The sequence below is a fragment of the Sceloporus occidentalis genome, unplaced genomic scaffold (assembly GCF_023333645.1).
Source record: "Sceloporus occidentalis isolate IW3139 unplaced genomic scaffold, rSceOcc1.0.p SCAF_4, whole genome shotgun sequence".
Taxonomy (NCBI): Eukaryota; Metazoa; Chordata; class Lepidosauria; order Squamata; family Phrynosomatidae; genus Sceloporus; species Sceloporus occidentalis.
In genome coordinates, this window is record NW_028316984.1 from 136,940,077 (window position 1) to 136,965,468 (window position 25,392).

The 25,392-nt window shown below is 40.1% G+C and overlaps 1 protein-coding gene across 14 annotated transcripts in view; it reads left to right on the plus strand.

Annotated features, from left to right (window-relative positions):
* Positions 1–25,392, plus strand: part of GPHN (gephyrin) — a 411,497-nt gene that overhangs the window by 83,436 nt on the left and 302,669 nt on the right. For all 14 annotated transcript variants that reach the window (XM_089521676.1, XM_089521678.1, XM_089521679.1 and 11 more), the window contains one exon: positions 24,932–25,010. In XM_089521676.1, coding sequence (XP_089377802.1) covers positions 24,932–25,010 — 79 coding nt within the window. The remainder of the gene's footprint in view (positions 1–24,931; positions 25,011–25,392) is intronic.

Below are 25,392 nucleotides of genomic sequence, written 5' to 3' on the forward strand. Positions count from 1 at the left end.
ACCTGAACAAACTGAACAAAAATCCTGAACAAAATCTTGCCCCCTCCAAAAAAATACCACTTGATAGGGTCACCATAACTTGGAAATTACAACAACTATGATGACATAACACATCTTATTCTTGTTTTGCTAAAAGGCATGTTTAGTAATTATGAATGTATATGTGGAATTCAGATCTCTTCTCAGTATTTAGACTGCTGAATAGAAGACAAGGAACAGAATTTTCAAAGACTGAAGGGTGAAACTGGCCGCCCCTTCCAAAGGCAGGTTGGGGCCACTCCAGCCACACAACTTGGCCCCAGTCCACCTTGAAGCTGCCCAAAAAAGGAGCAGCAAAGAGCCGCTCCTTTTTCAGGCAGTTAAAAGCCAGATTTTCCCAGCTGCCACAGCTGGAAGCCACTTTTATGATGCTCTGGTGGCATGTGGCATGTAAACGTTGCACAGCCAGAGCACTCAGAAGCTGGTCCATGTGTGGGCAGCTGTCTGGCTTGGAGACAGCTTCTGGGCATCTTGGGGGCGTGCGTCATCCGTACACCACACCCCCAAACCAGCTGATAGCCGGCCTTTTATGCCAGTCTGTTCCAGCCCTGAGTATAATTTGCTGGGTTACAGTTTAGCTGTGATCAGATTTCCAGTCTTAGAATAGTTGGCAAACTCATGACTCTGAGGAAATATTCTATCTGAACTGGAACATGATGATTCAGAATCTTTGAACTTATGAGCTGAGTGCATTGCAATCCAAGAGTTATAGTGCTTTCATTTTCTCTTGTACAAGAGACCGCACTACATTTCTGTGAAGAAACACAGATATTTTTAGTAATGAGTTATTTTATCTTTAGATAGTTCACAGAATCTAATTTAGTGATATTATGGTATCTAGAGTCTGATTTTGCAAGTGGCTATTAATAAAGAATTGAGCATTTCTGCACCTTTTACTGTCAAAGAGCTAAACACTAATTATATGCCATGTGATACAAGTTCCTTTGTTACAGTTGGAGAACAGAACAATGCAAGTTAAGGTTGTGTCAAAATTTCCCAGGAACAGGTCAGGATGCTTTTGTCTGTAGAGATTCACAGAAGGGAAAGGAAAACTGGATAGGAAAAAAGTAACATGAGTAGCAGTGTTTCTCCCCCAAAAGATTGTACTCAGACTTTTTATTCACAGTCACTTTCAGGTCCTTCAACATGAATGCAGGATAAATGTTTACTGGATGTTTGAAAGACAGATGTCCATCTTTGGGTATCTCCTTTCAGATTTTTGAACTTTGTACATAAGCAGTCTCAAGTGTGGCAGTGGAATCTCCTTCCTTAGAAGTTTTTAAACAGAGGCTGAATGGCCATCTGTCGGGGATGCTTTGATTTAGATTTCCTGCATGGCAGGGTGCTGGACTGGATGGCCCTTGCAGTCTCTTCCAACTCTATGATTCTATGATTCTATGAATGAACCTTTAGTTCAGTTAATGACCAGAATAATAACATAAAATGCTTATGTTATAAACATTTATATCAAATATAAAATGTTTATATCAGAGCAGTTTAATATAATATAAAGTAATGATACTTTAAGTACCATATCAGAATCCTATACTGACATGCAGCTGTTGCCATACAGAAACTGGCAATCTTTGCTGTAATCAGGGGGGACTGATCAGCCAAAAGATCATCAATATAAAAACACTTCATATCTCTCACGTATATCTGGCTTGGCCATGTAAGCCCACAGGTCGACCCTGCACAGGTCACACTCTCAGCACCAGAGGATGGCAATGGCAAACCCTCGAAACATGCCACAAAAATCACATCATAGACTCACCTTAGGTTTACCATAAGTCAGAAATGACTTGAAAGCACACAGCAACAACAGCAACAAAAATATTTTGTAAAATTGGACTAATGAAATAGTAACAAAGGTCATAATAGAAGAGCAGTCCAACAAAATGTGTCCCACCATTTATACTTTTTGGATCACAAAACATACCCATTCACAGTGTGTCACATTATTTTATCTTTTCTTTATTTTTGAAAATGCCAGCACATTAAATTTGGCCAGAATAAAGGCTTTCCTATGTTTCTGGAATATAGTTATCGGTTAACAAAGCCTCTGACAGTGAAGCTCCTTTTTGACAAGAGGCTTTTTACATCCACACAGCACCCTGTGTTTCCATCTCAGACCCAAACTGTAGGTCTGCATCTTCAGGGGGAACCTCATCTAGCACAGGCTGGATCCCTGTACCCTATCTGTCTTTTGACTGACCAGAGGGACCAATGTCTTATCTGGATTAAGGTTCCATTTGTTTATTCTCATCCAGTCCATTACTGATGGCAGACACCAATATAGTATCAATATGGTTTCCTTTAATTGAGATGGAAAGGAGGTGTCTTCCTCATACAGATGGCACCTGTCCCCCAAACTCCAGATGGACTCTGTCTCAAGAATCACCTAATTAACCTAAAGTTAAAATTTGCAGTTCCAGATGGGCTACAGTCCAGAATATTGAAGGAACTTGCTGATGTACTCTCTGAACCAATTGCCAACATTTTTGAGAAATCTTGGAGAATAGATATAGTGCCAAAGGACTGGAGAGAAGCAAATGTTGTTCCAATCTTCAGAAAAGGCAAAAAAGGAGATCTGAGGAACTACAGGCCAGTCAGTCTTGTTACAATACCAGAAAAAAATATTATAATGGATTACACATGAGTCGGTCTGAAAATATCTTGATGACAATACAGTGATTAATAGGAGCCAGCATGGGTTTGCCAAGAGAAAATTGTGCCAAACTAATCTTATGTCTTCTTTTGATCAAGTCACTACTTTAGTAGATGGTGAGAATGCTGTGGATGTCATTTACAGTATCTGTATTTCAGCAAAGCATTTGATAAGATCCCCCATGATATTTTGATTACCAAACTGGCTAAATATGGAATAGACGAAAACACCATCAGATAGATCCATAATTGGTTGGAAACTGTGCTCAAAGAGTTATTATTAGTGGTTGTGCTTCAGATTGAAAGGAAGTCTCAAGTGGAGTGCTGCAGGGTTCTGTCCTGGGGCCAACACTCTTCAATATTTTTATCAATGATTTAGATCAGTGGTTCCCAAACTTTGGTCCTCCAGATGTTTTGGACTTCAGCTCCCAGAATTCCTAACTATTGGTTAAGCTGGCAGGGGTTCTGGGACTTGAAGTCTAAAACACCTGGAGGACCAAAATTTAGATTTAGATGATGGAGTGGAGAGAATCCTTCTCGAATTTACAGGTGATACAAAACTTGGAAGTGTAACTATGCAGAAGATAGCAGAATCCAAAAGGACTTTGATAAACTAGAAAACTGGATTGTCATTAATAAAATGAAATTCAGCAGAAACAAATGCATAATTATACATTTAGGCCATAAAAAAACCACATGCACAGGCACAGGATGGGGGCTACTTGGGTCAACATTAACTACATGTGAAAAGGACCTTGGGCTGATCATAAGTTGAACATGAGCCAGCAGTGTGATGCTGCAGCAAAAAAGACAAATGCTATCTTAACCTGCCATAGTTTTCAAGTTAAGGGAAGTAATTATTCTACTATATTCTGGGTTGGCCAGGCCTCATCTGGAGTGCTGCATTCAGTTCTGTATGCTGTGAGTAGGTGCAGTGGGTGGTACTGACCCTCCAAGGTGTCTTTTAATAGACCCGGAAGGGCAAGAGTTGATTACAAATATGATCACTGTTACCTCTCCAAGAATCTTGTCCATGTCCTTAGAAACATACAAATGGGAAATAAAAGAAATCTTACCGGGGCTATAGACAGTATTGCTCCCAAGCGCTCCAAAGAAAAGACCCTGGTATTCAGAAGATCTGCACCAGATGAAGCGAGCTGCGCAACGACTAGAGCGTCACTGGCAGAAACATGGGAACTTATCTGACAGAACACTCCATGAGAACATGTTGCATTCCTACGGAGTGGCAGTCAGTGCAGCTAGGAATTCGTTCTGCGCTGCATGGATTGCGTCAGCAGAGTCTCGTCTGGCAGAGCTGTTCAGGGGGGTCAGGGAATTAACTCAGACCCCGGCTACCCAGAACCCCTTATTAGAACCAACTGTGGCCTGCTGTGACGCTTTTAACAACTTTTTTGCTGATAAAGTCTCTCAGATAAGGGCTGATCTTGACGCCAGTTTTCGAGCAGAACCTTTAGTAGAGGTATCCAGTGTCTCTGGTAACAAGGTTATTCTGGATCAATTCAAGTTTGTGAGTACCGAGGACGTGGACAAGCTCCTTGGATGCGTGAAAAAGACGACTTGCCCACTTGACCCTTGACCCTCTTGGCTGACCGTGCAGGGAGGAGATGTTATAAAATTCGCTCTCCATCTAATAATAAATACATCTCTTCGGGAAGGTACTGTTCCATCTTCTTTGAAACAGGCTGTGGTAAAGCCTCTATTAAAGAAACCTTCCCTTGATCCCCTATCTATGAGTAATTATAGACTGGTCTCCCTACTACCATTCTTGGGCAAGGTGATCGAAAGGGCACTCTCCTCTCAGCTCTTGGATGAAACCGATTATCTTGACCCATTTCAAACTGGCTTCAGGTCGGGTTACGGAGTTGAGACTGCCATGGTCGCCTTTGTCAATGACCTCTGTCTGGCCACCGACAGAGGAGACATAACTCTGTTGGTGCTCTTGGACATCTCAGCGGCCTTTGATACCATCGACCATGGTATCCTTCTGGAACGCCTGAGAGAGTTAGGTATCGGGGGCACTGCGTTCCAGTGGTTCCGGTCCTATCTCTTGGGAAGGTTCTAGATCAGTGATGGCGAACCTATGGCACGCGTGCCAGAGGTGGCACTCAGAGCCCTCTCTGTGGGCACATGTGCCATTGCCCCAGTACAGAGTTTGGCAGAGTCTGTTACTAGAAAGCCAGAGAGACATGGCACTTTGCAATAAATAAGTGGGTTTTGGGTTGCAGTTTGGGCACTCGGCTTCTAAAAGGTTCACCATCACTGTTCTAGATGATGAGGCTGGGGGACAGCTGCTCTCATAAAAGAGAGCTTACATCGGGCGTCCCGCAGGGCGCCATACTGTCCCCTATGCTATTTAACATTTACATGAAGCCGCTAGGAGAGATCATCCGGAGTCATGGAGCGTGGTGTTATCAGTACGCTGATGACACCCAGATCTATCTCTCCATGTCTCCGACTGATACAGTGACTAAGGATGGCACCTCTCCTCTCGATGCCTGCCTGGAGGCAGTAATGGGTTGGATGAGGAAAAACAAACTCAGATTGAATCCAGAGAAAACAGAGGTACTCATGATAGGTTCCCCTGGCCCGGGCAAGGAAATTTGTCATCCTGTCCTAGACGGAGTTAAACTTCCCCTAAAGGACACAGTTCGTAGTTTGGGAGTACTCCTGGATCCATCTCTACAATTATCATCTCAAGTAGATGTGATGGCCAGGAGTGCTTGGTACCAGCTTCGGCTGATACACCAACTACGTCCCTGTCTGGACCGAAAGGACCTAGAAAATGTAGTACATGCACTGATAACCTCTCATTTGGATTTCTGCAATGCGCTCTACATGGGGCTACCTTTGTATCATGTTCGGAAACTTCTGTTGATTCAAAATGCAGCAGCCAGGTTAATTACGGGGACGGCGAGATCTGATCATATAACGCCCATCTTAAAATCTCTTCACTGGCTGCCAATCAGTTTCCGGTCCCAATACAAAGTGTTGGTTATTACCTTTAAAGCCCTAAATGGCTTGGGCCCAGGTTACTTGAGGGAACGCCTCTCCCTGCATAATCCACCCCGCACTCTCAGGTCAACAGGAAAATTGGTACTCAGTCATCCTAGGGTGAGATTGGCGACTACCCAGCAAAGGGCTTTTACGGCAGTAGCGCCTTCTCTTTGGAACGCCTTACCCGAAGAGATCCGCCTTAGTGGAACGGTGGAAGCCTTTAAAAAGGCATTAAAAACTTACCTCTTCCTACAAGTCTACCCTCCCAATTCCTTGTAATAAAGTTTCCCTCCCTTTACTGTTTAATGATGTAGGTATTTATAATTGCGATTTTAATAATGTGGAATGTTTTTAGCCAATTTTGTGGAATTAATGGGTATTGATGTGTATTTTTAATATGTCATTTGTTTTGTATTGTATTTACCTCCATACTGTACACCGCTTTGATCCTGGGAAAAGCGGTTTATAAATAAACAATTTATTATTATTATTATTATTATTATTATTATTATTATTCATCTGATAAGAGCCCCTCCCTCTATATTCTGTCATTGCGCTGGCCTCTGAGATAAAGAATGACCAGATACAGCTCCATTATGCTTTTGTCTCATTGACTGGTAAGAGCCCTTCCCTCCCCTTCCCTCCTGATTCCGACAGCCATTTGTTCTGATCTCGGAAGGAGAGTGACCTGATCTGAATCCCTTTTTCTTGTCAGGTCTTATTTAGGTTGTAAACATTAACTGTCTTGTTGTAAACAAGGAACTGTCAAATTACTCATTTATAAGCTCTTCAGGTTGCCTTTGGTTGAAGGACAAGATATAAATATTCTAAATAAATAAATAAGGTCATCACTGGACAAGCAGAGGCCAAAGTTACAGCAACTGAATCTGTATTAATCATAGAGTCTACATCAGAATAGGTACAAGCAATTTTATTTGGGAGATACCAGGCCAGTTGTTCATAGTGGTCAGTTGAATAGTCTGGAGTCCCTCCCTGTGAACTAGTGTGTAAAAGACCTATGGCAATTTTCTATATGTCTGTTTTGCAAACACAATGATTGTGGCACTCAGAGAGGCTCTAGCATGTTTAATCAGGACCCACTCTCAGAAAACATTCAGAAAAATGTTTTTTCTAGGAATCTCTAGTTCCTCCAGCACAACTCTGAGATCAATTTCTGCCAAAAGTATACCATGGAATCTCACTGAAGGACCTAGAGGTTCCTAGAGAGAACATATTAGTCAAATCTGCAAAAGAGAAATCAGTGAATGTGGTGGGCCAAGTGCATTGTTATAGTAAAATGCCCTTTGTGATTTCCTCTGACTTGTAGATTTGTTGTGCCATAATGTGCTTGTCAATATTTGTAGCGTCAAGTTTTGCTATAGTCTGTTTCATAGTCTCAGATCAAATGCAGACCTAAAATCAATTCAAGCTGTTTAAAGCGTCCTCCCAGAATGGGAAGAATATTTTCCCACTAGATGTTGTAATATTAATGCCTGATCTTCTGAGGAGTGCACTGACTTACTTACTATGCCTCAAAAACAGTTCTCCTTCCTCCAACATGATAATTTTTATAGAAATGTCTGTAGAAGTAATGCTCAGCCTTACCCCCATCAGATGTGAGACCTTCTTTAAGAAAAGACTCAAACAAAAATTACTCTGCTTCCACAGAGAGGAGGAATAAAGAGATGGATCAAAAATTGCACCCTTCATATAGTATATCAACTAGAATGGTGTCTGAACCTTAAAGGATCTCCCTGTGATTGTAAGAAAGATTACAAAGAGATGCCAATTCAGTTTAGCTGCTGAGTTGACTCTTGGAAAGAGTTCAGGACCTCATGAGTTCTTTCTTTTCTTTTCTTTTCTTTTCTTTTCTTCTTAAGCTTCTCTTCTTAAGAATTTGAATTACCAGCTGACAAAAAACAACTGACATTTTTCATTTCCTCTAAACTTTAACTGTGAAATCCTTCTCATCCACAGTGCTGTGGCCTGTTTAATGTCTTCCATATATTTGAAGATGATAATTCCTTTTATTTCTATGATTTCTGTTTTATAGTTGTAAATTCTCACTCCTCACAGTGAGGAAAAATAAATATAGAAATAAAAATTACAATTAAAAGCATGGGTGTAAATTAGAATATTTCTGACTCTCTATATTTTTATTTTAGCATATCAGTCCTCTTCATTGCATAATTGTAGCCAGTATGTACAGAATGTTTATTACAGAAAGTTTCCACAACTAAGAGTTAATACATCTTTGCTCACACATATTTTCTATCTATACAGGTATTTGATTTGCTTGTTTCTAGGAAATAAGTCTGTAAAGAATACTTGAACATTTTCTCATTCTCTTCAAGAAAGGTGCCTCAACAAATTGAGGTACTTCATCAAAGTAATGGCCAATTGGCTGTGAAATTTTTCACATTTTAGAACTACTCTATTTGTGCAGAAATATGGTTTTATTTAGAATCCCCTTCAGGGTTTGTACATGTACTGTTTTCTGAATGAAAATGTGCAGGTTTTTGTTTTTATGTAAAGACCCTTCAATCTTAAAATTCCAAAATGCTAAAAAATATAGAAAAGTTGTAATAACCTTGCCCAGCAGGGAAAAAAAGCTTTTGGGTGTTTTTAAAAAAATATTATTATTTTAAAAAATGCCTCCAAAATAAGCAAAGATTTGTATTTCTACTAGGAACACCCCTCTGTTCAACAAGCTAAGAGTCATACATCCATCTTTATAAGAATGTAAGTAGGTTTAGCAAGCATGTTGATAATCAGATTTCATTTTAACTCTTGTTTTTAAATCAGAGGCAAGAGAGAAATATAGTATTTATGATATTTAATAAAAAATTTAAAATGTATTTTCAATTTTAAAACTTTATTGTCTGTCTGTCTCTCATCAGTTTTTAGCCATTCACAAGAAAATGTTTAGGTGTGATTGTACACATGTATACCTACAAATAATAAAGAGGGTTGTCACATGAATATTGAAATGAGCTACACATGTAATGCTTTATATTCTGAACATAGGTGGAGCATGGAGGATACAGGTGAGAACGATGCTTCACTAATGCATTGGTGTTATTTTCTAAAACACATCAGGTGATTTGAAATTTCAACATCTTAGAGAAAGAAAAATGAGACAGGAAGACTTTCACAAGTGAGCTATATCTTAATAGCGACTCAAAAATCTAACTTGTGTGATTCAATGAAATATAGGACAATTGTGGTGAGTCATGGGACCAATTTTCTGGTTCTAGGTCACTCCAGGGCCTCTACCAAAATGAGATAAAATAAAACACTCTTCCCCAAATGGCTGAAAGTTCATTATTGATTTGCTGTTGTTGTTTTAAGTGTTAAATATCAGAGGGGGAGGGTCAGAAAGAGTTCAGTCTAGGTGTCAAAAAGCCATAAAAACTGTATTTGAGGTTGTGTGTATTCCCAGGTTTCATTTTACTAATATATGCTCAATCTCAGTGTAGTACATAATGCAGATTTACAGTTAGTAAGAAAAATTTTGATTGAATTTTTAAAATTGAATTTGTATTCCTGTGGAGCTTGAAGGATCATTATGCTTAAAATGGGATGATGGGAACATATTCACAGTCTTGAAATGAAAGACATTGATTCTCCACACTAATTAAAAATTTCAAATGTGCTCATTCTAATAGGCTTAGCATGGTCTTGGGACAGCAGATTGGATATAGGAAGGGAGCATTTATTGACAGCAAATCCTGAGACATTTCTTTCACAATAGAAAGAAATTTGCATTTTCTTCCTAGGTTAACGTATCTTGAGTGCTCCTTGCAAATAATAATGTATAAATACTTTGTGGCAGGGAAAGTACTACTATAATACAGATATTTATCTTGTCACAGTTTTGAAACCATTAATCTATGTTCTTTGTAAATGTTCTGACTCCTTTTCTACCTTTTGATTTTGCTAAACATCCAAGGGGCTGTCTGGATGAACAGTAAGATGCAGTTTCATTCCATTTTGAAACCTGCCTGTCTAAAAGACGTGCATGGCCAACGTGGGCATAATCCGAGATGATGCCATGTTCCAAGGCTAAACACGGGAGCAAAATAATCCCTTGTTTGCCCTGCTTCAAGCTGGAAAGTAAAAACTATTGTACCAGCATACGGGCTGCATACCAATACTGAGGCATGCCTGTGCAGAGCAAGGGGCTGGGGAACTACTGCCACAATTGCTGGCCATTGAACCATCAACCCATTGCACACCCAAATGATGACCAACTGGGGAGGGGGGTCACCAATAATACAGTAGATATATTCATAACATTAACAAACTAATCAGTTAAACAGGAGACTATGGGAAAAGAGGGAAGGGGACATGTATGAGGGGCTTCCGTGATCATGCTGTGCCAATGTGTGACCATACAGTGGCACCATACAGATTGTTAATCTCTTGTATGGAGTGTCTGGTTGCATAGCTGGTTGTGTGGTGTTGAAAGGGTTAGCAGGCAGTAAGCAGGGTGAGTGTGGCAATTGGTGCCCACTAGTGGTGCATCTGTATGCTTGTATTCATGGCAAAACAGAACAAAAATAATAGCATAGCTTGTACCCACGAATGCCCTGTTTTGGCAAGTCTGTCCTTGCAGACTAAGTGGGACAGTGTAAACTGCCCATAGGTGTTCAGCCCATTGGGGGAGTTGGTGGTGTGGTCATCAGGTTCTCCCTATGAAACGGGAAATCCTGGAGGTAAGCCAGCTTTTCCCCTTTGTGTACTCAGGCCCCAAGACACATTGATAAATCCTTCAACTTCCATCATGCCCCCCCCTTTTTTTTTTTTTGGTAAAAGGGCAATAGATTCATTTGACAAACATGGATCAGAATGTACTGAAGAAGTTTTAGTTTTGTGTGAACATACAAACATCTTGCATATACCAGAAATCCAGGTAACCCTTACACACCAAGAGCTTTGACTTGAGCCCACAATGTTTCACATCACATCACTCTGGTAAGATGTACCCTAATTTGTATGTGCATTATCCCTTGCTTTTATTTATACAGTTTAAAGGAGATTCCAAACCATTGTACCAGTGCAGTGAAGTGATGCAAGTTGTGCTACAAATGTTGCATCCTATGAATCAATAAATATTGTGTGCTGAGATCTAGGGGTTTGAAATGTTTGTCTCCTAACATTTGTGTTGTAGTAATATGTGTTCTTTGTGGTCTCTGTGACTCACTGAGATGGGCCACTTGCCTCTCTGCAGTGGAACTTTTGGAACCTTCTAAAGTGGAGCAGTCTTTTTGATGGGAACCTCGACTCATTCATACACACACAGACATGTACACCTAGGCATCACCTGTTCTCTCACTTTCTTTTTGTCTGCTGCAGCAGCTGCTTTGTTAAGAATGATCTCCTCCAGTGTCTGTTTTGAATGATCTTTGAACTTACAACATTTCAAATATTTTGCCTCATTTTTTCCCCTTTCTAATAGACTTATTGTGCCTCTGAAGTATCCCCCTCAGGGGCTTATGACACCGAATAGGTCATTCAAATGGTAGACTGCTTTTAGAGGAAAGATAGCAGACTCAAATGGTGCTTTCTGTGTTTATGTAAGAAAAACCATGTATATTCTTTTTTTCACTGTCAGTCCTTCACCCTTCAAGCTAGTTACATTTCACTTGAAGGCCTTATAGTAAATAAGTGTAAATAAGGCTGCTGAATTTGCTACAAAAAGGCTTCTTTTTACAGCTCTAAGGGAGAAATATTTCTGTGCAGTAATATCGACAGACCAAGACTTCCTTTATATTTTGTAATTTTGTTTTACATTGTTAAAAAAAATAATAAAAGGATCCCTCCCTCATGGGGTACTGCTACACTGAGAAATATCTTTCCTCATCCCAATCCTAAAACTTCTCTCTGCATCAAATTTCCTTGATTTAAAATACTAGACTAATCTTGAGCTCCATCTAAGAAGTGTTCTAGATTCCAGCACTATCTGTGTCTGCATTTTAGTCATCCAACACCATATAGATATTGCATCACACAGACTTTTAATTTTTAAAGACATTATATACTTCACCCCCAAGAGAAGAATTATGTATACATTAGTATTCCCATTTATCTCAATCTCCTTTGGTATATTGGGATAGTTACTCTCCTCAGTATGACAGTAATGAATACTACTGGATCATGCATGAACATGATGGTATTTACCGACAACATAATGTTGCATTTCTTCTTGTCATACCAACATTGTACCATACCTACTATGGTTAGCTGTACCTAAGCTTCTTCAACTTCTCCAGGTTCTAACCATCTGTAACTTCCCATTACATGGCCTGGTGGTACAGTGGTTAAATGCCTGTACTGCAGCCACTCACTCACAAGCCACAAGGTTGCGAGTTCAGTCCCAGCTAAGGAGGTTCAAGCTCGACTCGGGCTTGAATCCTTCCAAGGTCACTAAAATGAGTACTCTGCTTGATGGAGGCTACTAACTTAGTTGTAAACTGCTTAGAGTTGTATGAAGTGGTATATAAATGAAGCTGCTATTGCTATACAGTCTACCTGCATCATACTCGAGTGCGCCATACGCAGCTTCCAGCATATGCTGGAAGCCGTGCCCAAAAGACTTCTCCCATGCCCTGGAAGAAGCAATGGGGCACTCACCGGGTGCACACCGCTGGAACAAGCCCCATTATTTCTAATGGGGCTTGAGTTTACGTGTTTTTTCCCTTACGCGGCGGGGTCCAGAAGGGATCGCCCACGTAAGGGAAGGGCCAACTGTATATTGTTTTCAATTTCTCAGATCCAATTATAAATTGTCATGCAGGTACCTACCAGTTCTAACCACTGAGAGGCCCTTCCTCCATTCCAACTGCTATTGGACTGGCATCTGAGAGAAGAAGAGCAGCCAAGCACAGTTCCATCATTGGCAAGAAGCCCTCCTTCCTTGTTCTAGTTGCCATTGTTCTTGCCTCTGTGAAAGAAGAGACTTAATCCACTCCCCAACTGCTATTCATTTTGCTTGTACATCCTAAATTATTTCATTTGTAAGCCTGAGGGCAGGGAACTGTCAAATTAATGATTTGTAAGCCATCCCATAATTTATATTTAATTAATAATATAAATATATTTATTATTTAAATATTATAAATAAAACAAAAGCATTTTGACAGCTGAGTTGAAAGCCAGACCTCCTTCTTAGCAACATACTAATAAGATCTTCCTCGTCTGTTGGCTCAGGATATCTCAACCTGGCCATTCACATTTGATCTACTGTCTGTTCCCACCAAAAATTCTGGCTCCAAGAAAAATGTAAAAAGACAGTCTACTGAGTAAGAATTTATATGATGAAACTGATTACTCCTCCTCCTCAGTGTCTCTTAAGCCTTCTTTATCCCCACATGAGAATGTGGGGGATCAGAATTCTTGTTCTACGTATTACAGTATGTGATGTTCTTTTCTGGACAAGTCCTCAGATTGGCAAGGGCCCTTGAGCTAGAGAAGGAACAATCTGAGGCCCGTTACAGACCGCCCAAAAGGGGCGGTCTCAGGCCGCTGCCGGTTGCAGCATGGAGGAGCCGCAGCAGCCAAACCGCGCAACTCCTCCGCGCTGTAAAAAAGGAGCGCGAAAATCGCGTTCCTTCCGGCAACCTTGAAGAGACGTCGCAAGTGCCAAAGCACGCACTTGCGACGTCTTTTCTGGGTTGGGACGTGCGGACGCAGAGCGTCCGCTACATCAAGATGGCGGTGCCCATCTGTATAGGGCGCCGCTATCTTGACGTATTGGTTACGCGCGAGGGGCAAGGTGCGTCTGGAAGCGCCGCCCCTCATGCGTAATCGCGGCGCAAGGACGGCGCCTCTTAGGCCCGTCTATAACACGCCTGAGTCTCCAATGTTCAACCCAGTTTTTAAAAGAATCCTATTATATGCTACTTAAGCAGTTTCCATTTGGATGCTGCCATCACTTCTGAAGGCTGCTTGTGACTTGTAGAGTACACCCTCATCAATTTCTTCAAATCTATTAAAACCCAGAGAGAGTTTTGGAACTGTTTGTTTTTCTTTCACATTTTGGAAAGAGAAATGAGGTGGAACATTTGTTGTAAATGTTGAGGAAGATTAATAGACAAGAATACACACACACACACACACACACATATATATATATAATGGACTGAAATTTATATTAAGGATAAGAACAAATACAGAGTTTAACTGTTAAAAGTGAAAAAGTACAGATATATATCAATATTAAGATATAAATGAACCTATACAAGAAAAATAAAACTTTGGTACATAACAGAAAGCTATGAATAGAACAAATAAGGAAATAGAATCCATTGCAAGAGATGGGATAATGAAATGTAATTAAAAGGGACACTTAAAACCAACTTTTAGAATAGTTGATAGGAAGATAAATTGGGAGAGTTTTTTTGTGTAGGGTGTTTTTGTTTGTTTATTTTTGTAGTGTTTTATGGATTGGTGATTATGGATGTATGTTCTTTTTTAGAACTGTAGATAAATTATGTGTTTGGGTCTTGTCTGTTTTAAGCTTAATAAACATTTTTTTAATAAGAGAGAGCTTTGTCAGACTCAAGGAGGACAAATGCCTGAAGCTCTTTAAGCACATTGAACCACATTTCATAGCTGTGAATATAGCACAAAGCAAATGGCCTCAGAAACAAATTTCTTTCTGATATGCAGGGAAGAAAATGTGGATGTGGCAAGGATGTCTTATGCTACTGCTGCTTTTTTTATTTTTGTTATTACTGTGTCCTTTTGTTTCCAACTTATGTTAACCTTAATCATGGGGTATTCTTGGCAAGATTTTGTTCAGAGGAATTTTGCCTTTGCTTTCCTCTGGATCTGCAAGAACGTCTCTTGGTTAAGCAGTGGGTTTCCATGGCCAAGTGGGGATTTGAACTCTAGTCTTCGTCCTGCAGAGGATTTCAGAGTCCAGCATCTCCTTGATCTTGCTGTAAGACCCTTCCCCAAGCAAATCAAACCACAACAATATGCTAACTACCACTTTATTTTTGAGTAGTTGATTATGAAACCTGTATTTCAACCTATCAGAAATTACTTTTTTTCTTGCGCCAAAAATACCTTGTTCTTTATATCTATTTGCATCTATGACCACTGTTTCAATTCTTCCAGCCATTGGAATGTCCAAATTAGGAACTTTGGCTATGTTTTGTTACATAGATACTTACATGATTCCACTTGTAATTCTTCTAAGGAGTTGTATGCACAGCCCAAAAGGCCCACGTTCCGCCTAACGTCATTCTCTTAGGTGATGCAGGCCAAGAGCCCAGGGCCAGGGTTGGGCAGATTGGATGCAGATCCAGCGAATATGGCCTGACTCTGGCCCAACTGGCCATTATCCAATCTAAAAAGACCATCTCTTTGTGGCGGAGTTTCTCTTTTTTTTCCACTCTGTGTAAATCACCCTGTCAAAAATATAAGATAAGAGTAACTGTTTCCTTCCTCAGTGATAGCTTATTAAGAAACTAGACAATATAATATCTATACATTTCATTTTAAAAAGCACAGTAAAAAAAAATTCCCAGTAGAGAAAAAATTATTTCTCTATTAAAACAGCACATGTCTTGAAGCTTACTGGCTGTCTGTTTAACAACATCACACACACCTATATATAGTTGTCTGGGATTTGTACTGCAATCAGTCATGTTAGATAGGCTACATATAGGATATGAATTTATATTTATATTTCTAAGGAGTATTGAGAAACACTAGAGCTCAGAGGAATAGACTGAGTTAATGAACTATTTGTTTCAGTTTCTCTTGCTTCTCAATCAGACATACATACAAAGGAGCCAAGACAAAATGTAGTACTGTATTTTCCGGCGTACAAGATGACTTTTTGACCCTCTAAAATTGGGTCAAAAGTCGGGGGCCGTCTTATACGCCAGGTGCGCGCGCTCGGCCGCCGGCTTCTCAGGCCTCAGGAGGCCTGGGGAGCCGGCAGCCCTGCGCCGGCTTCTAAGGGGCCTCCGGAGGCCTCTTAGAAGCCGGCGCGCGCGCTCTGGGGCCACCGGCTTCTCAGGCCTCCGGAGGCCTGGGAAGCCTTCAGCCCCGTGCCGGCTTCTAAGGGGCCTCCGGAGGCCTCTTAGAAACCGGCACGAGCACTCTCTGGGCCACCGGCTTCTCAGGCCTCCAGCTTCTCAGAAAGAGGGGTAGCCTTATACAGTATATCCTAAACTCTATTTTTTTATTATAAAAGTTGGGGGTCATCTTATACGCCCGGTCGTCTTATACGCTGGAAAATACGGCGTATGTACGGTGTTTCAGAAAGAGAAATGTGAAAGTTCCAAATGTGGCATCAGGTTCCCAAATTAATCATTAATTACCTGCCTTCTTGAAAGCCCCATCTACCAGTTGGGTATGTACATTTCAAGCCCTGTATGAGTCTTGGTGTTCTACACTGATAAAAGGAAAAACCTTAGGAAAGGGACAAAACTGTATGATACTCTAGACCTAAAAGTACCTACTGATGTGACTGCAGGGATTTGCACACCTGGTCTTAGCAACTGGTTGTTATTCTTCAACAGCCTTTCTGAGAAGACTCCCTCTTACCAATGTCTGTAGGACAACAATGGGGGCCCACCCATCCACATTCATATGGCAAAATGTGGTAGCTGGCAAATCATCTGATTTGACATGACTGTCCAATTCCAAATGTCGTAGAGACTATGAAGAAGAAGAAGGGTTGGCTTACCTGTAACTGCTGTTCTTCAAGTGTTGAGCTGTGAACTCATGCAACTCACCCACCTTCCCTCTTTGAGCCCTGCCTACTTTACTTTCTGTTTAGGCTTCTGTGGCAAAAATGGAACTGAGGGAATAGTTGACACTAAGATGTGTGTAAGGAGCTAAGGTTACTGCCAAAAGGTCACTCAGCTCTAGAAGTTTCTGATAGCTGTACTGGGCAAATAACCCATTTTGTGAATTCACAGATGATAAAGAACCAGTTACTGCTAAACAACCAGTTCTAATCCTCTTTCCCACCACCGTTCCCTTCCCCTTTTGTGTCGCGTGTTTTAGATTGTAAGCCTGAGGGCAGGGAACTGCCACTCTGATAGCCATTAGGGCTGAAGGGCGGTGTATAAATATTATAAATAAATAAATAAATAAATAAATAAATAAATAAATAATCTATTTAAGGATACAGTCGTTAATAGGGTATAATGATTAGAATGTTAGACATGGACTGCAAGGATATAGGTTCAGATCCCCACTGTGCCTTGAAGATTACTAGGTGACCTTGGAACACTTGTCTCAATTTCTCTCAGCTTAACCTAGTTCACAGGGTTTTTATAAGAGCAGCAGTGAGAGGGGAGAAATAATAATAATAATAATAATAATAATAATAATAATAATAATAAAGTTTATTTATATTTCCCACCTCTCTCAAGGATCAAGGTGGGATTATATCAATAAAATAATACAATAATACAAATACAATTGATAAAACACTAATACTGAATTTACCACATTACTATTAGTTCTCTAAAAAAACTCCAGTTCATCAGGGACTTCTGGCTAGCGAGAGGAGGGCGTGAGACGCGTTTTGCGGGACCTCCCAAGAACACAGCTCCGTGCTGCTGTAAAAGTGGTTAAGATTAAAACCCTTTGAAATAAGGGGCTCAGAGGATCCCTACAGAGGCCCCCACCTTTTGGCGCGTTGCTTTCTGATTCCTTGCTCTTTTGATCATTCTAAATTGCACCCAGAATCTACATGGTCAGTTCTTTCGACCACAGATCAAATAAATGGGTTCTGGTTAAACAATACTGTTATTTAAAATGGCTGAAAAACCATAGGTGAGGTCTCTCCCAGGTGGACTCTGCCTTGTCTGTGCGCACACACCTCACCTAGGAAACAGCTCAAGAGTACAGCCTGATGGACCTTCTGGCCTCTTTCTGCTCTGTCTCTTTTCTTGCCTGGGGGACAGCAGAAGATTTTGCTTCTGCTAGATGGCAGTGGGAAGGAGGCTCAAGGAATTGCTGTGTTGGAGCTCTTGCATTTTCCTGCTAAATGGGAAAATAATGTGGCTGGTGCGACTGCAGGGCCACCCTGCCCTTTGCCAGGGAGTGGACAATGATATAATGCCATGTCCTTTGAACTTGAAGGGTGGAAGCTTTTTGGCACCACTGAACAACTAGGTTTGTTATTCCTTCTCTCATATTGCCTTGGGGCTGATAGGGGCAAAGCCTAGTAAGTTGACTTTTTGCTAGGCTTTGTCTTGGCCAGCGTCATGGTGAACTGAGGTGAGCAGGAAGAATAACAAGCCTAGTTGCTCAGCTGAACAGCTTCTACCCTTCCTCACTTTGCCCTGGCACTGACCAGGCTTGCTTCCAAGTAAGAATAAGACAGGGGGATGAATTCATAACTACTTTCTTTTTTTTAATTTTTTGTTTTATTTTAACTTTGCATGGCATACAAATATATAAAGCCATACAAATTAATACATGAGAAGGAAAAGAAAAAAATATATACATATGTACTTGTATATATGCAATTTTATAAGCTAAGTACTTCTGTTGTAAGGGCATAATACCTTTTAACGGATATTTGACAATTCTTTCTGTCATCATCCATTAGTAAAAATTTTTTACGTGTGATAGAGTCTTTTTCTGTTAGATCACATGATTACTTTACTTTCAGTGGCCCTGTTGGGTTGTTTGAGTTCTTAGTCATGCCATTTGAACTGATGGTGGTGTCAGGAGTGCTTGTGCATCTGATTAACGAAGTCCTTCATGGTCTCGGAAGTACTGGTCTCTTTGGGTGATATTTTAATTTACTCTCAAGACCTGAACTCACCTATAAGCTTAGTGAGGAAGATGTTGAAAAATTGCTTGATGATGATGATGATGATGACGACGATGATGATTTTGTTCCTGAACATTTTGTCCCTGTTTTGAATTTTGGGGTTTGTATTTTAAAATAGCTGGTTTAGAATGACATGCTTCTTGAATGAATATGTCTGCTAAACAGTGCAAAGAATTAATATTCTACTAGTTTTTAAAAGTCTACTTTTATATTCAAATCTATACTCTTGTTCAGGGATTAAATCCTGTTCTCTACTTTAGAATTAGTTAATTAGAAATATGAACAAGATTACATCTCTTCTCCGGTCTTGGAGACACGTCAGCCCTCAAATCTGAAATGGATTTAATGGCACATGGGAGATTGTTTTGTTTTGCCCCTTCCTATGTAAAATATAACTTGCACATAAGCAATGAAGAAAGGTACAAGAAGATACAAGGAATTCTGGATCAGTTCCCAAATGGTTTTCTATTTTTACTGAGTGTCACTAAGTGATACAACTTCTGCCTTTCAAAAGTGCTGGAAAAATATAAATATACATTTTCTTTCATAATCAGGTAGGAATGTGAAGAGATATGTACAATATTTTAAATAAGATAGCAGATAGATCTTCAAAGAGGTTTTTATAGAAGTTTAGCATATTCTGCACAATGTTAGTCTCAACTGCTCTTTTAGTGAAGTTGTATTTTGCAAAAGTAGTATCAATATGGTTGATTTCTTGGCAGATATTAGAGTTGCACAGAGTGGAGGACAAGATAAATGACTGATAAACTAGATGTGTTGTTTAATTTATTCTGCTGCATTTTTATTTTGTTTTGTGGAAAACAGACAAATCATGCACAAATTGAGTACATCTCATTTTAAAACACACAGAGAGAACCCATGCAATACCTAACTAGTCACATGCTGCCCACACAGAAAGTGGTTGTAACTGAGATACTGGGAACTATACAGACTACTGAAGTCTGACCTCGATCCCTTGAAGTCTTACTCCAAAGACTGGAGATTGTTATTCTTATTTTTATTGGGCATGAGTTCATAGTTTAATTATCATTTTCTACACTGATCCTATGCTTCCTTTATTGGATTAACTGTCGATATTATATTGCCTGTTACTTTCACATCTTATGCACTCAAAGTTTGACTCACCTGCATTTACTCTTTTCATGTAGCATTTATATCATTAACAAAATGTGTTGATAGACATATTGTGGCATAATTTAAGTTTTCTAAGGCTTCAGCTAGGAAACAAAAATATTTAAATATCAAAATATCAAAGCCAAGCCTGGAGTTTGGCTTTAAAATTAGCAAAGTAGCAGAAATGTGCTCTTGTCTAACTATGCTTTCCTAAGAATTGAGACTGACTCCAAAAAAACCAACAAATACATAGTTTGTAATTTAAATACAAAAGTTTACTAACCTAATCTATATAGTGATTAGGTCAGGTAAAACAAATATTTATCTCACCATCATGCAAATGAAAGTTGAGAGTGCAAGAAGATGGAAACATAACAGCTCAGTTGAAAATCATAGAGAGAATGTCCCAAAGGGGGAGTGGCCTAAGTCACATGGTCAGTTTGAATGAGAGAGAGAGGAGTTTGCATGCAGGAAATCCCTATCTATCTAAGGACAGGGAAAGAGAAGGCAAAAATCTTCCAATACATATAAACTCATTAGTACCTACTATATGCTGTTATGGCTACAAAATTTGTGGTCCAGCTACTGTGCTCATCCATGGCCTGAAATCCCTTTGACTGTGTACCTTGCTGGCTTGTTGATCTGTTGGTGGAGGCAAATTTTTATTTCCTACAAACAATATAATTTGTAAAACTTTAGCATTATCTATTGTGTCTCATTTTGAATCAGACCATGATATGAGTATTTCTCATGCCTACTGGAAAAGTGAAGGAGAAATAGTGTTGTTTTTTTATGATGCTGTATTACTGAGTCATCAATTCAAAATATTAGCCATGTTCCAAGATTTGTCTTTCACTTTTGTTGTTGTCATGTATGTTCAGATTGACTGCAACTCATGGTGATCCTGTCACAGAGTTTCCTTCAGAGGCAGCTTTCCAGTGTTACTTGCCTGAGGTCACCTGCTGTACTTCCATGCCTAAGACATTATTTAAAACCTGGTCTCCCAGAATCCTAGTCCAACTTTCAAACCACTGCACCACACTAGTTCTTTACTGGAATGTTAATGGGTTGTCTATGTTCAGCTGAAACTGAAACTGTAACCATGTTTTTAGCACATTTTCAGAAGTTTCTAATCTTCACGCTGAGGAGACAAGGAGGGGCCATGTGTTGCTTATTTCTGCATGTCAAAGCATAGTCGTATCTAACTGGCCATATTAGAACTTCTGAAGCCTTAATTTTGCAGGATGGAGCCCCTATTATTTAATAACCAGCATATCTTTAAATGCTTGCACACATTCCTTATATGTTTGATATACTATCTTCCGAAAATGGTAATAGAGGACATTTCATTATTTTAAAGGTGCTACTTAATGGAGTGTTAAGTGTTCAGCCTATATTTGATGCAATAATATTCTACCTGAAGAACCAGGTTTTCAATTTGGACTGAGTTCTACACTCTGTGATTGTGACATCATATTTGGCTATGGTAACACTTGCCCTCTTTATTTCTTGTTTGGAGTGTGAGAGGCTTCCTTTGCAAAATGCTCAGAAAGTCCATCTGTTCCAAATGCTCTGGCCAAATGAATTATAGCAGGAATTTTACATTCTGATTAGAATTTCTAGTTGTCTTACAATTCAAAATTCTTAAATACATAGTCATGTTAGTATGCAATATCAGTATACAAAGAGATCTTGTAATGTCTTTGAAACTAACGGAAGGAAAAAAAGTTGATAGCATTAGCTTTCGTAGACTTGAGCCTACTTCCTCAGATGCATGTTGGGAGGGGAGGATCCAAAGACAGATCTATATCATCTGTTTATGTGTGAGAATGTCAATTCAAAGTCAAAACCTTGTGAGTATGGTGATGAGGTGATAAATTCGGTGTTAACAATGGTCATTGAGATGCAAAGGAAGGAGGAAGGCTGTTACCTAAAGCCACATAAAGCATAAAGTTACTTAACCATCTGGAAAGCATTCTATACAAGTAAACAAGAAAAGATCAAAAGAGCCAAGGAAGGAAAAGCACACACTATAGGGGAATCATTGATTTTGCTAGCAGTGACTGTTGTTATTTCAACTGACGTGACCCAACATGCTTATTAAATTATCAAATTCATCCCTTTGAGCAATTCATCAGTGTTGAGGTGTATTGACAGAATGGCAGAAGATGTTGAAAATCAACTAGTTTCTCAGGGGCTGTGCAGACTGACCATTAAGGTTGGTCTGGGGGTGGAGTCATGGCGTGGCATCCATATGACACCCCCCCGACTCCACCCCATGGCGGTGTGACATTGTGCGTTGCATCACATTGCACATGGCGTCATGGCAGTCCTCTGACGCAGCACCAAAGGAGCACCGTAAACCCGTGGCGCTGGTGTTACAGCACCTTTCCCTGGGCACAGAAAGAGCTGCTTTTTGTAGCTCTTTTTTGTGCCCTGGAAAGGTCAGATCGGGGGCGTGGCATGCGGTTGCTGCAGCCTTGATCTGCCAAAGATGGAGGTGTTGGCTGCAGGCCACCCCTTCAGGGGCAGTCTGCACAGCCCCCCACAGTTAAAAGTTCAGAAGTTTGCTTTGCAAATTGATGGACTTTGTTTACCAGGTAATATAGGAATACTGATGGCTTATGTTAGATATTTTAGAGAAGAAATGCTATTTGCTTAAAAGCTAAAAAGAGATACTAAAAGTCAAACAATTTTTGAAGAAGTAAAGAGGTACTTCAGTGAGAAAGACACAGTAATTCACACGAGAACATTCTGGCCTGAGCTACTGGCGCTGCTGCTTCTATGACAGGTAGATACAGAGGATTTATTGGATATTTGAAAGGTGTTGTGCCAGAAATGTTCTGTATTCACTAAGTAGTTCACCAACGACACTTAGTTTCAAAAACACTAGCAGGGTGCTTGCATGAGTCTCTACAGATTGTAACAAAAGCTGTCAATTACATTAAATCAAATGCACTTCAAGTCAGCTTTGTGTTTGGCAGCTTTTTGAGAACAATAATGAAGACTTCACACACTTATTATTGCATTCAGAAGTCCATTGGCTTTCCAAAGGTAACTGCCTTTGTTGTTTTGTTGCTTTGTGGGATCAGATGTGACATTTTACAGAGGAAAGGGAATGGAAGAAGAGATGATCTCCACTAAATGTGATATTTTACCTTCGTGGTGTCTTCAAAAAGCTCAATTTGTTACACAAACAACTATAGGGCAAGGAGATTATTGCAGGATTTCTTGAAAAAAATCAAGCTGTATGCCACCATATTGGACGTTGAGAATTTGCAGTTTTCCTTTTTGGCAGCAGTTAATGATCAGTTGAAAAATGATGAAATAATTCTGGATGTGAATCATTTGAAGCAGGGTTATAATGATATGAAAGTTCATTTCCGTGATCTGCTGGAAATGGATATTCTGGCCTGGGTAGTTGATCCATTTGCTGTGAATGCTGCTGATGTTGATGTTCCTTTGCAAGAAGCGCTTGTAGAGCTACAGAGTGAAATAGCCACCAAAGTAACTTTCAGTCAAGAAAAACACCATTTTTGGATAAAGAGTACAATATCTGAAAAGTTTCCACAGCTTTGGGATGAAGCAAAATTGATTTTCATGACATTTCCTACTTCATATTTGGTAGAATCAGGTTTCAGTCATGTGAATTATTTACTCAACCTAACGCAGAATTATTTTAACATAATGGTCAGACGTGACCTTCAGTTATCCCTCACAACAGTAGAACCAGATATAAAAAAGCTTGTTTCTGGTCATCAAGCACAGGGGTCACATTGATCGAGAAATACTTAAAAGTGTAAATTTTTATATAATTGTATTTTTATGAATGATAAAAAATATAAATAAAACATCTTGTATTTACATACAAAACATGTAAAGAGCTACCTTTCTACTGGTAGGATGGGGGGGGGGGGGGACAAGGTCAGAAGAGATCCACAGTTGGAAGAAAAGTTGAGAAACACTGCTTTAGACCAGTGATTCCTGATGTAGGTGGTATACCTCCAGGAAGACAGTGAGGGGAAAGGGGATGGTAGGACGGCAGTAAGGACAAAGGGAACAGCAGTCAAAATATTGGTGCACAAGAAAGAGGAACCAGCAGCCTTTATAACCATGGAGATGAGGCATTAGGGCACATGATGGCGGGAGACCCTGCTTAAGCTTTGGGAGTTTTGGGACCCTGCTTAAACTTTGGGATTTTTGCAGAGACTTGGCTGACAGGTGGGAGCTGCACTGCTGTTCCTGCTTTCTTTTGTTGGAAAAGTGGAGAGAAGAGGTAGTAGAATAACATGAAGCTATGTGGGTGAAAGCATGTCACTGAGGAAGGAGTGGGAGGAGTATCCTGGGTTGATTCTTTGAAAGAGTCTTTTGGCTCTCTTACCTCTCTCAGATTGAGAGTCCTTCCGGGCCGGGGAGAAAAGTGAGAAACTAGTTGCATCCCTCTCTGTCTTGGCAAATAAAGCTTGAAAGTCCTTCCTTGCTGGGGATAATCTTTTCTCTTTGTATTTGGTCACCTTAGGAGGTTACCAAGAATCCTCTCGCCTATATCAATTTTGCTGCAAGGCTAGTATGAGCAAGAGCCTCTTGGTTGATGCTCAGCCAGCTGCTGGGCTACTGCTGCCAAGGTGGTCATTGCTCAACTGGCTCCTTGTCTCTGCTCTCTTTGCACCTGGTCACCCTGGGAGCAGTAACTGAGCAGCCAGCCAGCCTTCCTTTTGCTGCAAGGCTGAAGCAGGCAAGAGGAAGGAGCATGCCTGTTCCACTGTTGCTGCTGTATGCTAACATGAGAGGCTGAGGGGGCAGGAGGAGGTGGCAGTGGCAAACAGGGTACGATTGAAAAAATGCCATTGGCCGGCTGGCTGCTGCACAAACAGAGCTAATATCAAGAAATAGGCATGGGTGTGTGTGCTAGGGTTGTTGCTCAAAAGGAAAGAGGGCAGAAGTCTAAAAAGGTTTGGGGACCACTGCTCTAGACACACTTTAGTCTCATGGAAATCAACAATTTATCACTTTAGCCAATTGACCTGAGTAAGACAAAAGTATGATTAATTCAGATCCAATATAGAATCTATATAGATTTCAAAGAATGTGTTGTACAGTGGGCCCTCTCCTTACGCGGGGGATCGGTTCTGGATACCCCCACATAAGGGAAAATCCGCCTATGCTCCAGCCCCATAGGAACTGATTCAAAGGTAGAGTACACGGGCCTTCATATATTTTCTTCTCATACAATTCTTTCCTTTTTCCTCCTTTTTTTAGTGAGTGACAGTTGCTTCAGGAACCTTGCAGAAGATCGTAGTGGGATAAACCTCAAAGACCTTGTCCAAGACCCTTCTTTGTAAGTATTTCCAAAAGTGAAAAATAGATTTTCTAATTGGCACAGATTATGTTCAGAACTTATTAAGGCACAGATTTGAAACAGAACAGATTTTTCAGTCTATATGAAGCTATACAAATATTGATGGTATCAGTTGTTATGTTAGTTTTTTAAAAGTCAGTTTAAAAAAATCCATTAAGACCTAATTTCAAACACATACACTTACAGTATTTTTGGTAGTTCTTTTTTGTGGTCTTTCAAACTCACACATATGGGTCACTGTCTGCAGAGCATATATTTGGAAACTTCCAAACCTACCATATATACTTGTCTATGTGTCTAAAAATGTATGCCCAAAAATTGACCCCAGAATCCCAGGTCGACTTATTTATGGGTCATTATG